The sequence below is a fragment of the Chrysemys picta genome, chromosome 5 (assembly GCF_011386835.1).
Source record: "Chrysemys picta bellii isolate R12L10 chromosome 5, ASM1138683v2, whole genome shotgun sequence".
In the NCBI taxonomy this organism is placed as follows: Eukaryota; Metazoa; Chordata; order Testudines; family Emydidae; genus Chrysemys; species Chrysemys picta.
The window spans coordinates 64,043,161-64,063,218 of record NC_088795.1 but is presented as its reverse complement, the minus strand read 5'-3'; the positions used below and the strand labels follow the sequence as shown (position 1 = coordinate 64,063,218).

Genomic DNA, 20,058 nt, shown 5'->3' with positions numbered 1-20,058 from the left:
TGTGTGTGTGTGTGTGTGTGTGTGTGTGAGAGAGAGAGAGAGAGAGAGAGAGAGAGAGAGAAGAGTATAGGAACTCATAATGCTGGGCGGGCACAAAGTATTTCCTTTCAGTTCTTTTGGAGGCTGGGGAAAGGGAGGAGCGGGTTTGCCATCGGGCTTTCACTGGTTTCATAATGGCTTCATTGAGAGGGAGGACCGCTTTTGACAAGCTCGCGGCAGCCAGTATGTAGATGAGGCCATGGGACTATTCTTTTACTACTTTTGCTTGCAAGCCTAAGTTTGAGGCCACCCTTTTCAGCAATTCCTGGTGGGCCTTGAAGGCATCCTGAGGAGGCTACATGCCCGATCCTGACACTGCCTTGTCTGGGAAGGAGGATGAGGATGCCTCCACCAGCAAGGAGCCCCCCTCTTCTCCTTCTGCGCTGATGGGATCCCAGAAATCCAGATCAGAAAGGTCGGTATCGGAGTCTGGGTCAGGTACTGCCTGATGGAATGGAGGTGTCCGTCTCTCAGAGGTCACTGTCATTGGGGGGAATTCCCATAGGTTCCAAAAACACCACTGCACAGGCATAGATCAGTGATCACTGGGCCAAGCACTCTGAGACATCCCTGTGCCAGGGTCCAGGTGGAGTAGGGAAGTCTTCAGTGAGAGGACTAAGATTTGACCTTTGACTCTGACAACGAGCCTTCCTCTGGGGACCACGGAGATGTGGTTCCCACTGGTGCTGGAGATCAGTGCCGGGGTGGGGAAGCTTGCACAGGTGCCAGCAAGGACAGGTTCCCTCTGGAGGGTGCCGCAGGACCTGGAACCGGATGGCAGCTAGGGGCTATGTGCTCTCTCCTGCCCACCTACCCACTTGTACTGCTGGTGCCGGCGGTACCGAAAGTGCCACTAGATCTCTGACTGCGGTGAATGCCTCTGGAATGAACATCACCGCAATAACATTTGCGCTGTGATGACCTTCTGGTGCCAATGGCTCATTCAAGACTGGACTCAATGGAGCCTGCATACAGGCCAGAGTTGATGGTGCCACCTGTGAAGCTGAGGCAGAGGAGTGGCCTGACCTATGGCACACTCTGCTCTGCTCTCCATGCCCAGCCTTCTTCTGAGTTGGGGAATGTCCCGTTTCTTATGCTTTTTTCTCAGCATTGGGATGGCGAGTGGTGCCAAGACTGGAGTGTTCTGCACTGACACCGAGCTACTTGGTATCAAGTCCAACCGGCTCAACTTGGAGGAAGGTCTGACTGCTGCTTCCATTAATAGGAATTTTAGCCTAGACTCCTTGCCCTTCTTCACAGGAGGTTTGAAATCACAGCAGATCTGACAGCAATCTCTGATGTGAGCCTCACCCATGCACTTTAAACGGCTAGATTATGGATCACTCAAAGGCATAGCCTTGCTGCATGAGGCACAGGGCTTGAAGTCCGGTGACTGGCAATGCCTCAGCCTCGGGAGCAGATGAAAAACTGCTAATGAATGAAGAGGTATCAACTAGACTGACTAACTAACTAACTATCAACTATTTACTCTATAATTATACAAATATTCAGAAAAAAATGAAAGAAACAAAATCCACTGAGAACAGCTTGCTCTAACACAGAGAGCAGTTGCAGTGATCATCACAAGCGGTAAGAAGGAACTGAGGAGCACGGGTCAGCTGGGCCTTTTATGCTGGTGTGCAGCACCGAGTCGACCCGACGAATACCACTCAGGGAAAAAATTACAGCAACACACACCCCTACAACAGAGTGGACATGTGCAAGCACTCAAAAAAGAACTGTCTTTTCCATTTTTCAGTAATTAGCTGCAGCAGTAATTCACAAGAGTGAAAATACTGCACTGCTTTGTGATTTACTCCATTCTCTGGGTCACCTGGGGTATATATGTCAGAATTTGTATTGTCTACCTACTTAGATTGTAAGCTTCGGGGGTAAGGATTGTGTCTCCTGTGTGTTTTATGCAGCACTGGGTACTATCATTTTCCCTCCTCTCTAAGGCAAATAATAAACTGGCACATTTTATTGCAGATGAAGATGAAGTAGTACCATTCTGAAAACTCTTCTTGGTGGATTGTTGGAAAGCAAAATCTGCAATGCATAATAATAAAAAAATACCTTTCACCTTTCATCCTGGGTCCCAAAGTGTTTTACAAAGGTGTATAATAATTATTATCGCCATTTTTCTGACAGGGAAACCAAGGTAAAAAAATGTCTGATTTGCTTGCAAAAGGTTACACGCTAATCAGTAGTAGAATAAGGAACAGAATGTATGCCTTCTAACTCCCATAACTAACCAATAGATCTGCTGCCCCCGTCAGTATAATCAAACTTGCTGCTTGTAAGGATGACAGACATGGCAATCTCCTCCAATATCTTTGAGAGATCTTATTAAATTACATTTAAGTATCTTTGGAGTCCTATTAAACACAAAGATTATGTATTATTGTGGGCCTTGATGATCAAAGAACTATATTGAACAATGCGGGAGACAAGAATGAGCTTTTTGAAACAATGCATGTAAAGTGGCTTTCCAGGGAAATATCTAGGGGGGAGTGAATGCAAATTCCTGCCCCCTGCCTCTGGTTATGTAAAAACCCAACCATCTGAACCTAAGCTGTGAGGAGAGGGCAAATGTCTGCTGATTACCTGCTCCTAAATCAAAGGCCCAAACTCTATAAAGGGGTGACTCACAGATTCACAGCTTGTTCTAAGCTAACAGCTGTTATGAACTTGTGACCACAGAAAAACTCCTTGGTGTGGTTTGAAGGACTGAATCCTACTAAAGCCCTTGCTGAAGATGGGAGTATAAGCTTACTGGCATGTGTGGACATTCGTTTATTGTTTTTAATATGTTTTCTCTGTAAAGTTTTCAGCTTAAGAATAGTATGTGCTTCCTTAGAAAGGGCTATGTGGTACCTTGTAACTGTGGGCAATTATACTGTTTATAGCCTTTGGAGAGAAAGAAATATGAACTGTGACATTAAGATAAAAACATTTACCGGTACAGACAGAAACAAATAAAAACTTAAAAGTTTGAAAATTGCCAAGGAAACTCTTCAAATCTGTCCCTACCAGTATGTGGTACAATGTGTTATCATAGACAGGGGTGGCACTTGGGGGAGCGGAGTTTGTGGGGGCTATAGCCACCCCAAAATTTGCCTTAACTCTCCCACCCCCGTGTAACCACCCCGTAGCAGCTGCCACTCTCCAGCCACTGAGCTCTTAATGCAGAGTGGAGGGCATGGCGACTGCTGGTCGGGTGTCCAGCTCTAGTAGCAGCAGAAAAGTAAGCCTGGGTGGAGGGGCTGGGGTGCCCGAGAGCAGTCCCCAGCCTATGTCCCCCCAACCAGAGCATGCTGCCCAGGGCAGGTAGAAGGTCAGGGGCTTCCCACAGCGGCCTGCACTGACCTATTCCGGCTCCGGGGCCCCGCCCTGCAGTCACTGCTCCCCAATGGCTCTGCCAGCCCTGGAGCCGGGTCCCCCCACCTGTGTGGCTTTTACTGGCTGCAAGCAGCCAGTGCTGCACACTGCCTGGTTCTGGCTTCCAGCCTGGCCAGAGGGTAGGGCTTTGGGGTGGGGGAAGAGGAACAAGAGGCAAGGCCATTGAGAGGGGCCTGACCTAGTGGCAAGGCGGGGCTAAGGCCCACCTCAGTGCCCTCACCAGGAAGAGATGCTGCCCCATATCAGAGACTATTAGCAACCTGGTAGTATGTATGGCTGACTATGGACCTACAGATGATACATGGAGGTGCAGGCACATATACAAAGGAAACTCATACTATCCTGAATAACCTCACACAGTTTTGCTACTGTGCCATGTTACTCATGAAAGCCTTGAAGAAAAATCCCTCCCCATGATTTTTCTACTGCCAAGATCAGAGAGAAACAATCTTCATATACAAATGCCTTTGTGTGGCTTTCTCATGAGTTTCTGAAGTGTCTGTTTTGGGAGCCAGAATTTGCCCCTTCACCTCCAGTAGGATATTAATACTAAATTAAATTAAATTCTTATTTGAGAGCCTTAATTTAAAGAATTAAGATAACAAGACAATGGCTTCTTCAAAGAGTAATTCTTCAAATCCACTGCCACCTCACAAGCACAGCCATGTCAAAGAGAGCACAGACACAACACAGCACACACATTCCTCATCTGAGCAAAACTAGTATCCTGTTTGTTTGATTTTCTGGGGTGCCCACCCTACAAGCTGGGATTTTAAGGCTGTTGGGAGACCTACTTTTGGAGGGCTGACACAGTAATAAAAATTGTATCATACGTTCTGAAACAAAAATATAGTATGGTATTAAAGGTTCAGCCTGGATGTGGCCTCTCAGGTACTACTGTAATACAAATAATAACTTAAATATCTTTTGTTGCTGTGCTACTCAAATGAATGGAATAAGCTCTTCTGTACTCTCAGGCCTTGCTTTTTTCCATGCTGTGGAATACTATATAGGTAAATCTTCTTTCAGCCACGTTTCACTTTAAATTTATTTTAAACAAAATTGTTAAGTTTCTTTAGGTAAAGAAATGGTGGAAGCCCCATATAAACAAGGAATGCCCTACTTTTGTGATATAGTGGAAGTGTGCATAACATTTTCATACAAACCTTTTAAAAGAACCTAAAAGAAAAAAGTTAGATGAATGAAGACTATTTAAGATCAAAACAGAAAGCTAGGAAAAAATAAATTCTTACCCTAAAAAACTCTTTTGTGGAGCCAGAATCTAGTGTCCCATAAGCAATTTCTGTTTGCTTAGAAAGATCCTCTGCACTTTCAATAGGAGACACCATCCTCTCAACCGTCAGGAAAGCAGCTAAGTTAGCCGTGTAGGATGAGATTATGATCAGGGTAAAGAACCACCACACACCTCCAACAATGCGCCCAGACAGGGATCTAATAACAAGTATGAAATGGATTTGTAAAATGAAATGAATGTCCTAAAAGGAACACAAGTTATCAGTTTTATGCAAATGATGCATTATAATACAGAGAAGTACTTCAGGTTATCCTGTACTGCTGCTCTGCATGCTAATCAAACAGGAAATTAATTCACTGTAAAGTTCTGCTGGGTGAGACTGTAAGCTTCACTAGATCTGGTGGACTTCGCTGAAATCAGGACTCCAGACTTGAGATTACTTTATGGAGAATTAGTGTCCCAGTTCTTCAGAGATGTGAATATCCTGAAATGAAACTGCTCAGATCACAGTGAGCCATATTAACAAATAAGCTTTTCATGCTCTCTCATTTGAAGTCCTGTGTATGACACATGAAAACACAGACAAGGGAATCAAACAACACCAATGAAACAGCATTTCAGATAAACTAGAAATGTACTTAAAAATTGAATGGCTGAAAATTGCTTATTTTCATGAGACATTCAGACAAAGACTGATATCCACAAAACAATGACTTATGCTACTGTGGACATATAGTAATTAGAAGGAATTAATCTATGCTGAGAAATGGGCAGCGCTACTTGAAATAGGCTTTGGTCAAGTGAATTCTCATAAACTAAATAATAAATATAACTATTTTTGAAAAACAAGCATTTAGCAAACTGGGGAATAGACATGAAACAATCAAACTGAAACTACAGTAAAATGGGTGAGAAAAAGTACAGGTTTTAAATAGTAATCTGACGCTTTAACTGCAACAGGTGGGCTCTTATGGGTCTTTGTTTTGCATCTCCTGCTCAAGAAAAGAAAAGAGGTCTCAAAAAAATAGATCAAACAATTTAGAGTTCACTACTAGAGAAATTCAGTGATTTTCGAAACTGAGAAAATATAATAAAATTGCTGATGCTGACATCATAGTCAAACGTCAGTCTACACTATAAACTTTCCAATTTATTACTGTACTGTTTCCTAGCAATACATTATACTAGGATATACATAACCTTTGGAGATGTGCTTAATAACTTGGTAGAAATCTGAGTATATTTGAGCATAGGAAGCCCATAAATCCAGTGAAACCGCAGCTCAGATATTTTGCTAATATATCTGCACTATGTAATATATAAAAAAGTTATGTCAATCACCCAACCTACCATAGTGTAAATGCAAATTTAAACTAAGTATCAAGTCAGAAAAAAATGCTGAGATTTTAGAAACTAAAATTATTTCTATAAAGCTGATTTATTAAATTGGGAACAAAAATAAAGAGAAACAATTCTAGACAAATCATGTTTGTGATTGTTATTGTAAAAAAACCTCAATGGTAATAAAGACATATTCTGAATAGCTATCTCCATGCAGGACTCTCTTACTGGAAGCCCTGCATAAAAATCAATGGCAGGATATGGCCCAGAATAAGCTACTGAAAAGGACCATAGATGAGAAAGTCTGAAATCCATCCTATTGTTCCTAGACTTTACTATGCTCTGCAAACCTTCTTTTTTCTCAGCTTTGAAAAAACATTTTTTGGGGCACAGCAATCATCCCAGTGCTCTTTGTTTACATGGTAATAATTAAACAGTTGATTACATGATAAGTACTATGTATTTGCAAGGTAAAGTATGTGTCTTTAAAAACACTAGTGCTAATTATATGCTAGTTATGTTAAATTCACACTATATGTAATTGGCAATAATTTACTGAAATACGAGTGTAATCTTTCAGTCCTCAGGCAGGCAAAACTCCCATAATCATTGTAAGAAGAATCAAGACCCAAATCATAACAACTGTTTCTTTAACTGTCTGGTATTTTCCATCTAAAAGCTATTCAGTTATCATTTATGTTCAGAGTTTTCCCATAATATCCATCCCTAGTAAAATAAACAATTTCCTTTTAACGTACATTTTGAACCAAAATTTCAAAGTGGTGCACCAGCAATAACTCACATTTATACAACCAAAAGAGCATTAACAGCTACATATAAGGTAATTCTGCACCCAATTCTCAATTGTGTACACAGTTACCCAATTTGCACACAATGCTTTGCATGTACAAAGGTAGGAATTTGCAGTTAGAAAGGGTGCATGTGCATTTTGAAAATTTGGCTCACTTCAGTCTTTCCTGTGCTAAGAAAGTGGGCTGTAGTCCACGAAAGCTTATGCTCTAATAAATTTGTTAGTCTCTAAGGTGCCACAAGTACTCCTGTTCTTCTTTGTGCTAAGAAAGTTTTGCTAAAATTACCCACCATTGCCACCACTCTTTCAGCTCTACCTGTAGTACCCATGGTAGAATCATTAGTGTAGACAAGGTTCCAGGGGGATGCCAGTGTTTTAGGCCCCATGTGATCTGATCTACTCAGAGCAGGTCACAGTATTTACAACTCCAGGACCCATTGGCAATTTGTCTGCATTAGTGCTCTCCGCAATGTTCCCACTGGTGGAAATGAAATGGTGATAACAATGGTGTGAACTGTGAGCAAAAATATCCTAGTGCAGACACAGCCTAAGTCATCCTCCCTACAGTTTAGGGGAAGAAGAACAGCACAGAGATTTTTTTTTGTCATTACTTTAATTAATTTGTTGGCTGTTCCGTAACCACAGTAATGGGCTTGGTATAAGAACACAGATTGATAGAAGAGCTTTCAGCCTTATTATTTTTATAGTAATATATGAGTAGAAAGACAAAGAGATAATTGTAAAAATTGAATGTTTTCATTATGAATTATGACTAGAAAGGAAATTGGGGAATCTCAAATGCTGTACTGATACTGTATCTTCCAAGTACATCTCCAAAATAATCTGAGTTTTATATACCTTTTGTGACAATAATATGCTAATCTTACTTTTGACAAAATTCTTTAAATTTTAACAAACTAATGCATAGCAATTCTTATGTTTTATTACCCAGGAGTGAAAAAAAAATTAAATCAACCTTTCACATTAAGCTACCAAGGGCTCGATTCATTAAAAACAATTTTGCAGTTATTGATTTAATAGTGTGGTGCCTGATAAGAGAAATTTATACAGCTGCCTAATTATTTGAGATGATGAGCCTCATTGCCATATATCATTTTGCTGGGCAGGGTTTGTGATTATATCCCCGGGAAGAGCAGCCATACCCAGCCACCAAAAGCATATTGTCCTCCAGAATCAGAAGTAGCTACCTTATTTCCATAGAATAGAAATGTGAAAGGCTGCCTTTTTCCTTTAGCAAGCAAGCCCAGGCCACGGAGAATGCTCCTTCATAGAATGTCCAACGGAGGACTGATTGCATGGTCACAAATAGTATTTCTGCAGGTATTTATTAGCCTACATATAATACAAGAATAGGCTTTCCTTGGTAAAAAGTAAATGTGCTAAGCACATGGGTACTGCCATATCAGCGAGAGGTTTTCCTGCTACCTTCCATTTTGTTTTTGCTCAAAAATAATTATTCATACATTACTGTGTAATTAGACACAGTAAACTCAGAGGACATAGACACTTCCCCTCTCCTATATTAGAATGTTGAGAAGAAGGTGAAATCACTGAGCATGGTTAGAAGGCTCCTCTGATTTAATTCCCATAAACCCAACTACCATATTTCAATTGTTCATGTAGGGTCCTGATTCAGCAAGGTAATTATGCATATGCCAAACTACTTTGCTGAATCAAGGCCCCAACCGCTTGTGCACAAAGGAAATAGAATATTTAATGAACTGCAAAAGAAAAAAAGTGGAGCAAGTAAAGTGCTTACTTTTCTCCCAAATAAAGCACCTGAAAATCCCTCAAGAAAGGCGTATGTATTTTTAATGAATCGGATCCTCATTTTCATCCTAGCAATTTATTTCACAATTCCTATAAAACTGAGCCATACAAAACCATAGCGGTTGTTTGTAACTACTTCACGTGGCTTTACAGGAAATTGATTACTTTTATTTCATTTCTCTGTGGAAAAACAATAGGTTAATATGTATGTGAGATGGTATGCAAAGTGGTCTTTGATGGGAAAGTGCTGCTTTGTAGCTAATTAGTGGTGAGTTACCCTTTTTTCCCATTACAGTTGGTGTGAACCAGATGCACAGTTGACTGTAAAATGGGAATATGCAGCAAAAACACGGTACCCCTCCAAGAAGGCATGGAATGACAGGAACCTTATGCATTTTACAGCCTCTGCATGGTGTATATAAGTTCACTGGGGAAATGTATGATCGACGTTAGGAGGATATCGATCAAATATTTCACTTGCCTGCACCGATGGCAATTGTTTTCATTTCAAGGACTTTTGAACTCTTTGGGAAAGAAGTCAGTAACCAGTTTCCTTTTGAAAGTGAATATATATGCACCATGAAACTCCATCTGAGACCAAAAATGCACAAAGCTGAAATGGACAAGTAACCAACCTTGGCGAAATATCGCATCCTTGCTGCATAAAGGCACCCAGGGAAAACCAGAGACTATTAAATATCCCAAATTCATTAGTTGATTCGTTACTTTGCGTTTCTCTTCCATCTTCAAACTCCTCAGTGTGCCACTCGTATGGGCTAAATCTGCTGACCAGGAATAAAACTACACTGACCCCAATGTAGGCAAAAACAATGCACATCCAGATCTCATATGCTAAGGGATCAAGAAACGAAAACACTCCTGGTTTAGACTTCTGTGGCTTCTTGATCATTATAGATATCCCGAGGCTCATAAAGGGCTTTGAGAAGTCAATCACCTCTTCTCTCACCAATGTTATAGTTAACGGAGCGATTGCAATGTCGGCTTTCTGTAAAGGAAACAAAGCATGGTAATAATAACTGATGTGATCGTTAACAAAGAATGGCTTCATTCCTGTTGCATATCACAAATGAAGAATAGGACAGCAGGGACATGGATAATAGTCATTTCACTGATAGTGCCCTACTGAGGGTAAACTAATTAGTAATTTATAGCCGAAAATCTTCTTACTGACATATATACAACCATCTGATTGGACTATTCCAAGCCTTCTCCTTACATACGTATGTTATAGTGCATTTGCAGTTTTTAGACATACTCCTTCAAAGTTTATGGGACTTAAATATGTTAGCAAAGCATAGTGTCTTGTATCTGTAGGGAAAAAAGATAAAATACAGACTCTTTCTCCTCATTTAACTTTCATATTTAAATCAAACTTCATGTTTTAATCTTCAAATATTTCATATCAAAACAAGCTACTATCTCCATAGCAAATATGAGTCAGACCAGTTTCCTGCATGACAAGGAGAACACCTCCACACACATCACTATCATCAGTCATAGTAGCTGTTATTAAGAAGGTTTTCTTACCCCATAAACAAGTTCTCCAACCATCCCATTCCAGATTTTTGTGTCTGCATCCCGGGCTCCATACTTGCCATCCCCAACAATTGTGAGCTTGTACTTGAATCCACAATGTTTAGCAATCTCTGCAGCTAAGTCCACACAGTAGCCCTCATATCGCTCGTTTCCTTCAAGCAGTTCATGATTTTTCTTCATCATGACATATGGGGACTCCTGCACAGAAAGACTGAACTTTAGCTAGCCAATGAAGAGACAACTGTGATAACTGTGCACTTATTATACAAATATATTTGATTTTAGACGGGGGGGGGGAATCAAACCCACCTTATTCACAAATGTTCTGGGTCATTAGATTTGTCACTCTGATTATTCGTTCAACATGTCTTATATAACATTTAAAATTATATGCTTCACAGTCAGATTCAAATGCCAACACTTACAGGTATAACCAGTCCCAGAGATGTTTAAATAATGACTGTGAGTGTAATAGGAATTATGTATACACTGTGGAGAGAAGAGGCTCCAATACATTGTTTATTTTACTTGTTTGTTTGGGGTTTTGAGCGTGGCTGGTGGGTTTTTGTTTGTTTGTTAAAATTGTAAAATCCAAGAGGGTTCTTCCCTATTCTGCAGCCACCTCTCTCACCCAGCCAATATTGCAATATCTCTAGGTAATACATGTATTGAGTTACTGCACAGAAATACTTAGAGGGTCCAGACAATAAACTATAGCTGTGCAGCAAAATTCTTACCACCACCAAAACTGGTGACAAACAATAGGTTCACAGTAAAAAGGGATTTTCCCCCTTCTTGCCCCAATTTATTTTCCCCCAAAAATCTTGCAGCCAGAACAGCTAGATGCTCACGCAAGACATATATCTATGATTAAGCAGCTGTGTAAATTAGATGACATTGCTACCATACAAACAGTGTATGATGTTCTCTTAAGATTACATAGAAGATTAAGTTTCTTATTCATTCCTCCATTTTGGCACAGAAGTTCAAAATGGCTAGAGATAAAACTCAAACTCCTAAATGCTCTTTTTTCTGATTTGGTGAATTCCATTTGCTAACGAGTATGGAGAGTGTATTTTAAAAATAAATAATACAATTTTGCCATTCAGACAAAGAGTTCTTCAAAATCAGGCTATTGGTTCCTTGTAGCTGGCATGGATTGTTTTTGAATAATTTATCAATCAAATAACTCTGTGGTTTTTACAAAGTCCATGTACTGATCATCCTTTCTTTAACAGCAATTGGATGGTATCAGTCCTCTCGTTAATATTCCATAAAAAATAGCATTTCAGAGTCTTCTGTCTTACAGGTATGAATTGGCATAACAATTAACTAATATAATGTAGCACAATAATTCATTATAATACTAAAACATAGATTGCCTTCTCACGAGAAATGTGTTAAATTAATTACCAAAATAGTGGTGACAACAATAGTTTTATTTTCTAGTCCTGTGGATTCATTCCCAAGAGGACCATCAATGGGATTCACAACCATTTTGTCCACTTCACTCCAATATCCAATCTGAAAAAGTTTGTAGGATGTATCGACACTGATGAATATGAACTATCATATATAAACATCTTATTACATTCAAGCATACCATACCCACTCCAAATATGCCACAGAAAGTTATAGTAGCTGCAGCTTCACCTATATAAACATGCAATCATTAGACAGGAATTGACAGGAACTTGGCACATGTAAACAAATTTTAATATTAATTTTCCTACTACGCAGGTTAAAATTTTCAGCTACATATCACCTGATTTTGATATAAAAATCATGCTGCAGCATTGTAAAGGTTATACAAATTAGGAAGAAACATCCACTGCTACTGCATTTGGCTTTTCTCTGAATGGCTAGGGATGTAGGAGAGAAAAAAAATCACATTTAGAGAACCCATTAATGAGAGTTATTCTCTGAAAAGTTGTATTCTGCATCATCAGTTCAGAAAGTCGTCGTTAACGTTTATTTGGATTAGTTGCTCCCACTTATCTGCTCTAACCAGAAAAGAAAAGAAAAACAAATCTACACAATTTATTTAAAATAAAATAAGCTATAGTTTCACATGGTACTTACCAGAAATAAAAGCTCATATTTATAGAAACAAACAGGGCACATTTTTTCTTTGCTCTGCAAGACCATTAAAATATAATCATATGAATAAACTTAATTGCAACATGGTCTTTTGTTGACTATACCTTTCAGTCACCTACCTTTCCATATCACTTAGCAGGGTATAACTTTTAAGGGCATTTAGAATTAAAATTACCTTCCGGGGACCAGTATTTTTGAGCTCCATGATGTTTATTGTATAATTTATTCTCTTTCCATTCTGGTCAAATTTTATATTTCCTGTTAGACCTTCCACCTGAACCTATATGAAGTAAGAATGGAAATAATGGTAGCATTAAATTCGTTTATCATGATTGCATATTGATGCAAAAGAAAAAAAAAGACTATTTAGGTTTATCCTAAAAATTATATATCCTTAATTACTAAGATGTTTTCCTGGGGCATTAGATATAATTGATGCTGGTTTTATAAATCTCTACCAACAAAGTCCAGTTTAGGAAGCAGAAAGATTCTTTCAGAACATTCACAGAGTATTTCATACAGAAATTAATTCCAGAACTGGTTCTAGAGAGACTACCTGCTTTAATGCCCTTTCTATTTCCACACCATGACCCCAGGGCACTGCTGGATTTGCAAGACAGTCTCCAGCATTTCCTCTTCTGGAGATCTCAATCCTCTGTTTACGCAAATTACGGAAAGCTTCAGTCATCACTTGAACAGCATCATAGGTCAGAGCAGATGTATACTGAAAAGGATTAAATATAATGAATTAAAAAGTGGTAAGGAGTTAAAGCTTCAAACACATTTTCCAAGGCTATCATTATTAATGCATTAAAGACAAAAATACATTAAAAATAAAAAGGATGATAAAATATTCTTTGGGATTAGACCATTTTCTTGTCATTTGGGGCTCTATTTTCCCACAGGAGTCCATATATTTTAATGGAGTATATAAGCACTTTCTATCAGGAGGAAGTGTCACTGGTGCACTAATGAATCCAAACTAGGGGTTTACAAACTTTCTCACCTTCCCTCCTAATTGCAACTGTGCAGCATCCCTGTTTGCAACTACAGCAAGTGTTCCATAGAAATGTGATGTTTGGAAAATATTTGTTTTAGGATTGTTGAGTGATTTAGCAGCAGGAAATAAGGATGAGATCCCCCTTTTGATCACAGTCTTCATTAAGATTCCATGTATAACTAGTTTATATAGGGTTAATAAATGACTGCTATATGTTATAAGCTTGTCTAGTGTATGCTATGGAGAGTTATAAGCACATCAGTAGAAGGTGTTATAGCTACATTCCCTGGTTATATTGATCTGTTGGCCTGTTGGAATCTATAATAATTGATTAACCATTTATTGAAGCAGCTATTAATATTAATTAACACTTTGTAAACTACAGTTAAATGGAACTCCAGTATAAAATGTGAACCACTCTTTAGCCAGACAGCTGGTCCACAGACCACCAGTAGACCATGGATCATAGTTTGGGAATCTCTGGTTTACACTGTATTGTTAATTAGAATGTTAGCTCTCTGGGAAAGGGTTCCCCCTATATCAGGTGCAGCAGTGAGCACATTGACAGCATGCAATAAACAACAACAAAAATAGCAATAATAATAAGTAGGGCCCTACCAAATTCACGGTCCATTTTGATCAATTTCATGAACATAAGATTTTAAATCAACCACTCTCTGGCCACCCAGCTCTGAAGGCAGCACAGAAGTGAGGGTGGCAATACTGCGACCCCCTAAAATAACCTTGTGATGCCCCTGCAATTCCCTTTTGGGTCAGGACCCCATGTGAGAAACGCTGGTCTCCCCAGTGAAACCTTTATAGTATAGGGTAAAAGCACACAAAAGACCAGATTTCACGGGGGGAGACAAGATTTCACAGTCTGTGACACATATTTTCATGGATGTGAATTTGGTAGGGCCATAACAATAAGATAACTTAACCCCTTACTAGCAAATAAATGAGTGCTCTGGAGGCAGATTTATGTAAGCTGAAATGGATTTACTACAGCTGAATGCAGTATTCAAGATGAGCGCATATCATCAATTCATATCTGTTATAATACTTCGATTTTAATTTCTATCCCATTCATTATACATTCTAACAGTTTATTTTTATTTTTTACCACTGCTGTCACTGAGCAGAGGTTTTCTTTTCCTTTTTTAATTTTATTTCTGTATAATTCATTTCATTATCAAGGTCTCTCTAGCATGCAGTGAATGCTGAACTATGCTATTAATACTTTATGACAGCCCTAAGTTTCATGGGATATAATGTTTGGTGTGCTTCAGGGAGTCATGTTACCATGTCTATTACTGATGGATATTAGTCTTCATTGACTAGGAAATACAGGTAGTGTTTAAACCTCAAATCCATAGCATTATGCTATTATTATTCCTTAATATTTATACCATGATGGCAGCTAGAGATCACAAGCCGATTTGGGTTCTATTATACTAGGCACTATACATATGAAAACCTGTTCTGAAAAGTTCATAGTCCAAGAAGACATTGTTATCCAAAGAATGGAGGGAGAAGGATGCAATTGTCACTCTATATCTAGATATATGTATATAAAACTGTATCTAGTTATTGCAAAACTTTTTTCTGGTAGTTATAAATATATAAACTAAGTGCCAGCTATCCCCATCTGCCTCTCAACACATTATGAGTTGGCTGATAACCTGTAGGCACATTGCAAAGGTGGGTTTTGAAGGAGGAGAGGGTGGTGGCCTTAGAGGTCAGTTTAGGGAGAGGCAGCATAAGTGTGTCACATGTTTTTAGCCCAAGACAAAACAAAGAGTTTTGCACAGACATCGTTTGAGACATTTGGGGAGAAGTCTGCTATTATATGCATGGATTTTATTAATCTAAGGCTAAACATTCACAATGGGTTATCTAAACTGAACAGGAAAATTCACATCTGCATCCATTCCATGGACAAATCCCACAGATTTCCTAAAGGTTTCATAGGTCATGGTGTATGAATATAAATAAATATTCAAGTCATCAGAGCAGATTCAACCCTAGATTCTGCCCAAAGGGTAGCCCTGGTGCAGGAAGGCTCCTACTCTTCTGGAAGATGAAAATAACTTGCAGTTCTTTAATGCCATGCCAAAACCTGCCAAGCCTAACTAATGAGGGGCTATGGCCATGGCAGCCTGGGGATGGACTGGTTCAGTCTCATTTATCTGGGCTCCTGTGGGATCCAATATACAATTTAAAGCTTCTTCCTCTTGGTGGAACTTCCAAATGAGCACACTGGTGCAAACATAACTTGCCCTCCTCAGGAGATGAATAATTCCTGGACTTTAGTGGCTCAGAGATGTGTAGTATGAGTACATAATACGTTACTCTAGTCATTTCTGTCTTCATTCCACAAGCCATAAATCAATCTGGAAGCTGATTTAATAAACTAAACTGAACATTTTTAAAGGTAATTTCAGGAATAGCTTCTTCATCCCAGAGGTTAAGAGATGGTAAGTGGAATCTCTATCCAAGCAACCAGAAGGGAGTCCTGCATTTTTGCATGTGCATTTAAGGTTGAATTTTGAACCTGAAATGAGCATCCTTATAAAAGCTCAAAAAACAAAAGTGAAATACAAAAAGAACAATTTTATTTTTTATTTATACTCTCATGGTTTCAAGCCAATCTCATGATTTTTAGGTATCTGACACATTATTTGGAGCCTCTGAACATGGCAATACTCTTTCTGTGTAGTTTTTCACAGTAAAGGAAATGCGATGTGCAAAGTTTTTAATGAAAGGAATTTTGGTTAACAACATTGCAATCAATGGCTGCAAAGGGGGAATAAAAGCTTATTAGCATTTTGTACCATCCTATAATTATTTATTCCATTCATTTTACTTGCTCTTAGCTGTATGTTTAGTCTTCCACCCCTCAGAAGTATAACAAGTACCCAGGGGAAATTATGTCATTATTGGGGAGAAATGTAGTGATATCCATGAGTAAAGTCCCTTTGTATAAAACATTGCACATATACATCATCTTTAAGTGGAGGGGCTCAAAATGATATACAAACCACTTACCTCCCTGTTACATATGGAAAATTGAGAGCTGGTGATCTAGTGACATTCCTATGTTGAGTTAATGGTGGAGTCAAGAACAGCACCTAAGTCTCTTGACTCCCAGACTATTTCTAATGTTATATATTTATTTGAAATTTAGACTATGATAAGTGAAATACAAGTATTTATGTGATGGTTACCATGATTATAAACAGGATAAGAAATATATATAAGTACAAAAATTGTGTAAGTAGTGTCTTGATTTTCCTATATATTGGAGGCTTCATCCTCCTCTCATTTAGGAGAGATTCATAGATTCATAGATTCTAGGACTGGAAGGGACCTCGAGAGGTCATCGAGTCCAGTCCCCTGCCTGCATGGCAGGACCAAATACCGTCTAGACCATCCCTGATAGACATTTATCTAACCTACTCTTAAATATCTCCAGAGATGGAGATTCCACAACCTCCCTAGGCAATTTATTCCAGTGTTTAACCACCCTGACAGTTAGGAACTTTTTCCTAATGTCCAACCTAAACCTCCCTTGCTGCAGTTTAAACCCATTGTTTCTGGTTCTATCCTTAGAGGCTAAGGTGAACAAGTTTTCTCCCTCCTCCTTATGACACCCTTTTAAATACCTGAAAACTGCTATCATGTCCCCTCTCAGTCTTTTCTTTTCCAAACTAAACAAACCCAATTCTTTCAGCCTTCCTTCATAGGTCATGTTCTCAAGACCTTTAATCATTCTTGTTGCTCTTCTCTGGACCCTTTCCAATTTCTCCACATCTTTTTTAAAATGCGGTGCCCAGAACTGGACACAATACTCCAGCTGAGGCCTAACCAGAGCAGAGTAGAGCGGAAGAATGGAGAGCACCCAATGGGAGTTTTATTTGGAACCAGCTTCACTGAGAGAAGGGTCAAGGCATGACTATATAACACTGAGGGCAGGTCTACACTACTGGGTTAAGTTGACCTAAATTATGCAACTCCAACTATGTGAATAAAAAACATATCTGGAGTCGAGATAGCTTAGGTTGACTTACTGCGGGGTTGACACTGAGCTGGGTCAACGGGAGAAATTCTCCCATTGACTTACCTTACGCTTCTCGTTCTGGTGGAGTACCAGAGTTGACAAGAGAGTGATCTGCAGTTGATTTAGTGAGTCTTCACTAGACCCGCTAAATCGACCCCCGGTGGATTGATCGCCACAGCGTTGCATAGATATACCCTTATACACCAGTATAACTCCACTGACATCACTGCAATTACTTCTGATTTACATTGGTTTGACCACAGAATCAGGGCCTGTTTCTCTAATAGTAGTTATTTTCTTGGGTACAGTGGTAGATTTCTTTAAAAATCTTCATTTCCATGACTTCATTTGGATATTTTTTCCTTAAAAAAAAGCATGATGAGGATAACACAGGCTCACAAAGCATTCTCTGATGAGCCTGAGAAGAAACCAGAATTTAACAAATGTACATTGCCAAGAGTCACAGTAATAGGTCAGCAGCCCGCATCAGCTCTCTCCCCCACCCCCCAATACCAGCGCCTCCCGCCCACCGGCAGCCCTGCCGATCAGCACCTCCCCCCTCCCTCCCTGTACCTCCCGATCAGCTGTTTTGTGGTGTGCAGGAGGCTTGGATGGGGGAGAGGGGGAGGAGCGAGGGCACTGCAGGCTCAAGGAAAGGAGCGGGAAGGGGTGGAGTGGGGGCAGGGCCTGTGGCAGAGCCAGGAGTTGAGCAGTAAGCACTCCCTGGCATATTGGAAAGTTGGTGCCTGTAGCTCCAGCCCTGGAGTCGGTGCCTATACAAGGAGCCACATATTAACTTCTGATGAGCTGCATGTGGCTCCGGAGCCACAGGTTGGCCACCCCTGGGATAAGGTCTCAGAGGCTACTGAGTGTATAAGGTCTCAGAAGCCACCGCATCATATTCCTGAGTCTCTAAGGCCTCAGAGGATACTCCAACAATTATGAGGTCTTGCAAGGAATTGAGCTTCCTCCCACCTCCCCAAAAAGTCTAAATAATGTAAATAATAACATATAGCACTTTTCATGCATTGATCTCAAAGCACTTTACCAAAGGGAAGTATGTGCCATTATTTGCATTTTCTAGATGAGGAAACAGAGGTACAGAAAGATGAAACATCAGTAGCATAGCCAGAAAAAGAACAAAGGTCAACCCTAATTTACTGTAAACAATTTAGAACATATTCTTTTGGATCATCATTGCATGGATGCATAAAATCTCCTTCCTGAAACACAAATTCCTGTACAAGAATCTGACACATCAGAAAACGGCAGAAAAATAAACAATGACAAGTTTTTAAAGTGCTTGTACACAAATGGGGGTAGGGGGAAGGAATAGCTCAGTGGTTTGAGCAGTGGCCTGCTAAACCCAGGGTTGTGAGTTCAATCCTGGAAGGTGGGGCCATTTAGGGAACTGGGGTAAAAATCTGTCTGGGGATTGGTCCTACTTTGAGCAGGGGGTTGGACTAGATGACCTCCTGAGGTCCCTTCCAACCCTGATATTCTATGATTCTATGAAATGCTAGAAGTCTAAATAATAAGCTGGGTGAACTAGAGTGTCTCGTGTTAAAGGAGGATATTGATATAATAGGCATCACAGAAACCTGGTGGACTGAGGACAATCAATGGGACACAATCATTCCGGGGTACAAAATATATCAGAAGGACAGAACAGGTCATGCCGGGGGGTGGGGGGAATGGCACTATATGTGAACGAAAATGTAGAATCAAATGAAGTAAAAATCTTAAATGAATCCACATGTTCCATAGAATCTCTATGAATAGTAATTCCATGCTCTAATAAGAATATAACAGTAGGGATCTATTATCGACCACCTGACCAGGACAGTGATAGTGATGATGAAATGCTAAGGGAGATTAGAGAGGCTATCAAAATAAAGAACTCAATAATAGTGGGGGATTTCAATTAACCCCATATTGACTGGGTACATGTCACCTCAGGACGAAATGCAGAGACAAAATTTCTCAATACTTTAAAAGACTGCTTCTTGGAGCAGCTGGTACAGGAACCCACAAGGGGAGAGCCAATTCTCGATTTAGTCCTGAGTGGAGTGCAGGATCTGGTCCAAGAGGTAACTATAACAGGACCGCTTGGAAATAGTGACCATAATATAATAACATTAACTTTCCTGTGGTGGGAAGAACACCTCAACAGTCCAAAACTGTGGCATTTAATTTCAGAAAGGGGAACTATGCAAAAATGAGGTTAGTTAAACAGAAATTAAAAGGTACAGTGACTAGAGTGAAATCCCTACAAGCTGCATGGACACTTTTCAAGACCATAATAGAGGCCCAACTTAAATGTATACCCCAAATTAAAAAACACTGTAAAAGAACTAAAAAAGAGCCACCATGGCTTAACAACCACATAAAAGAAGCAGTGAGAGATAAAAAGGTATCTTTTAAAAAGTGGAAGTCAAATCCTAGTGAGGTAAATAGAAAGGCGCATAAACACAGCTAAATTAAGTGTAAAAATGTAATAAGAAATGCCAAAAAGGAGTTTGAAGAACAGCTAGTTAAAAACTCAAAAGATAATAACAAAATGTTTTTTAAATACATCAGAAGCAGGAAGCTTGCTAAACAACCAGTGGGGTCCCTGGACGATTGAGATACAAAAGGAGCACTTAAAGACGATAAAGTCATTGAGGAGAAACTAAACGAATTCTTTGCTTCAGTCTTCACGG

The 20,058-nt window shown here is 39.6% G+C and overlaps 1 protein-coding gene across 11 annotated transcripts in view; it reads right to left on the bottom strand.

Moving 5' to 3' along the window:
* GRIA2 (glutamate ionotropic receptor AMPA type subunit 2) overlaps positions 1 to 20,058 on the bottom strand; it is a 128,718-nt gene that overhangs the window by 25,019 nt on the left and 83,641 nt on the right. For all 11 annotated transcript variants that reach the window (XR_010601823.1, XR_010601822.1, XR_010601824.1 and 8 more), the window contains 6 exons: positions 12,853 to 13,020; positions 12,472 to 12,576; positions 11,610 to 11,720; positions 10,188 to 10,394; positions 9,275 to 9,645; positions 4,695 to 4,893 (listed from right to left, as the gene is read on the bottom strand). Coding sequence is in view for 8 of the 11 variants with exons in the window: in XM_065597886.1 (XP_065453958.1) it covers positions 4,695 to 4,893; positions 9,275 to 9,645; positions 10,188 to 10,394; positions 11,610 to 11,720; positions 12,472 to 12,576; positions 12,853 to 13,020 (1,161 nt within the window). In the remaining 3 variants the exon portion in view is untranslated. The remainder of the gene's footprint in view (positions 1 to 4,694; positions 4,894 to 9,274; positions 9,646 to 10,187; positions 10,395 to 11,609; positions 11,721 to 12,471; positions 12,577 to 12,852; positions 13,021 to 20,058) is intronic.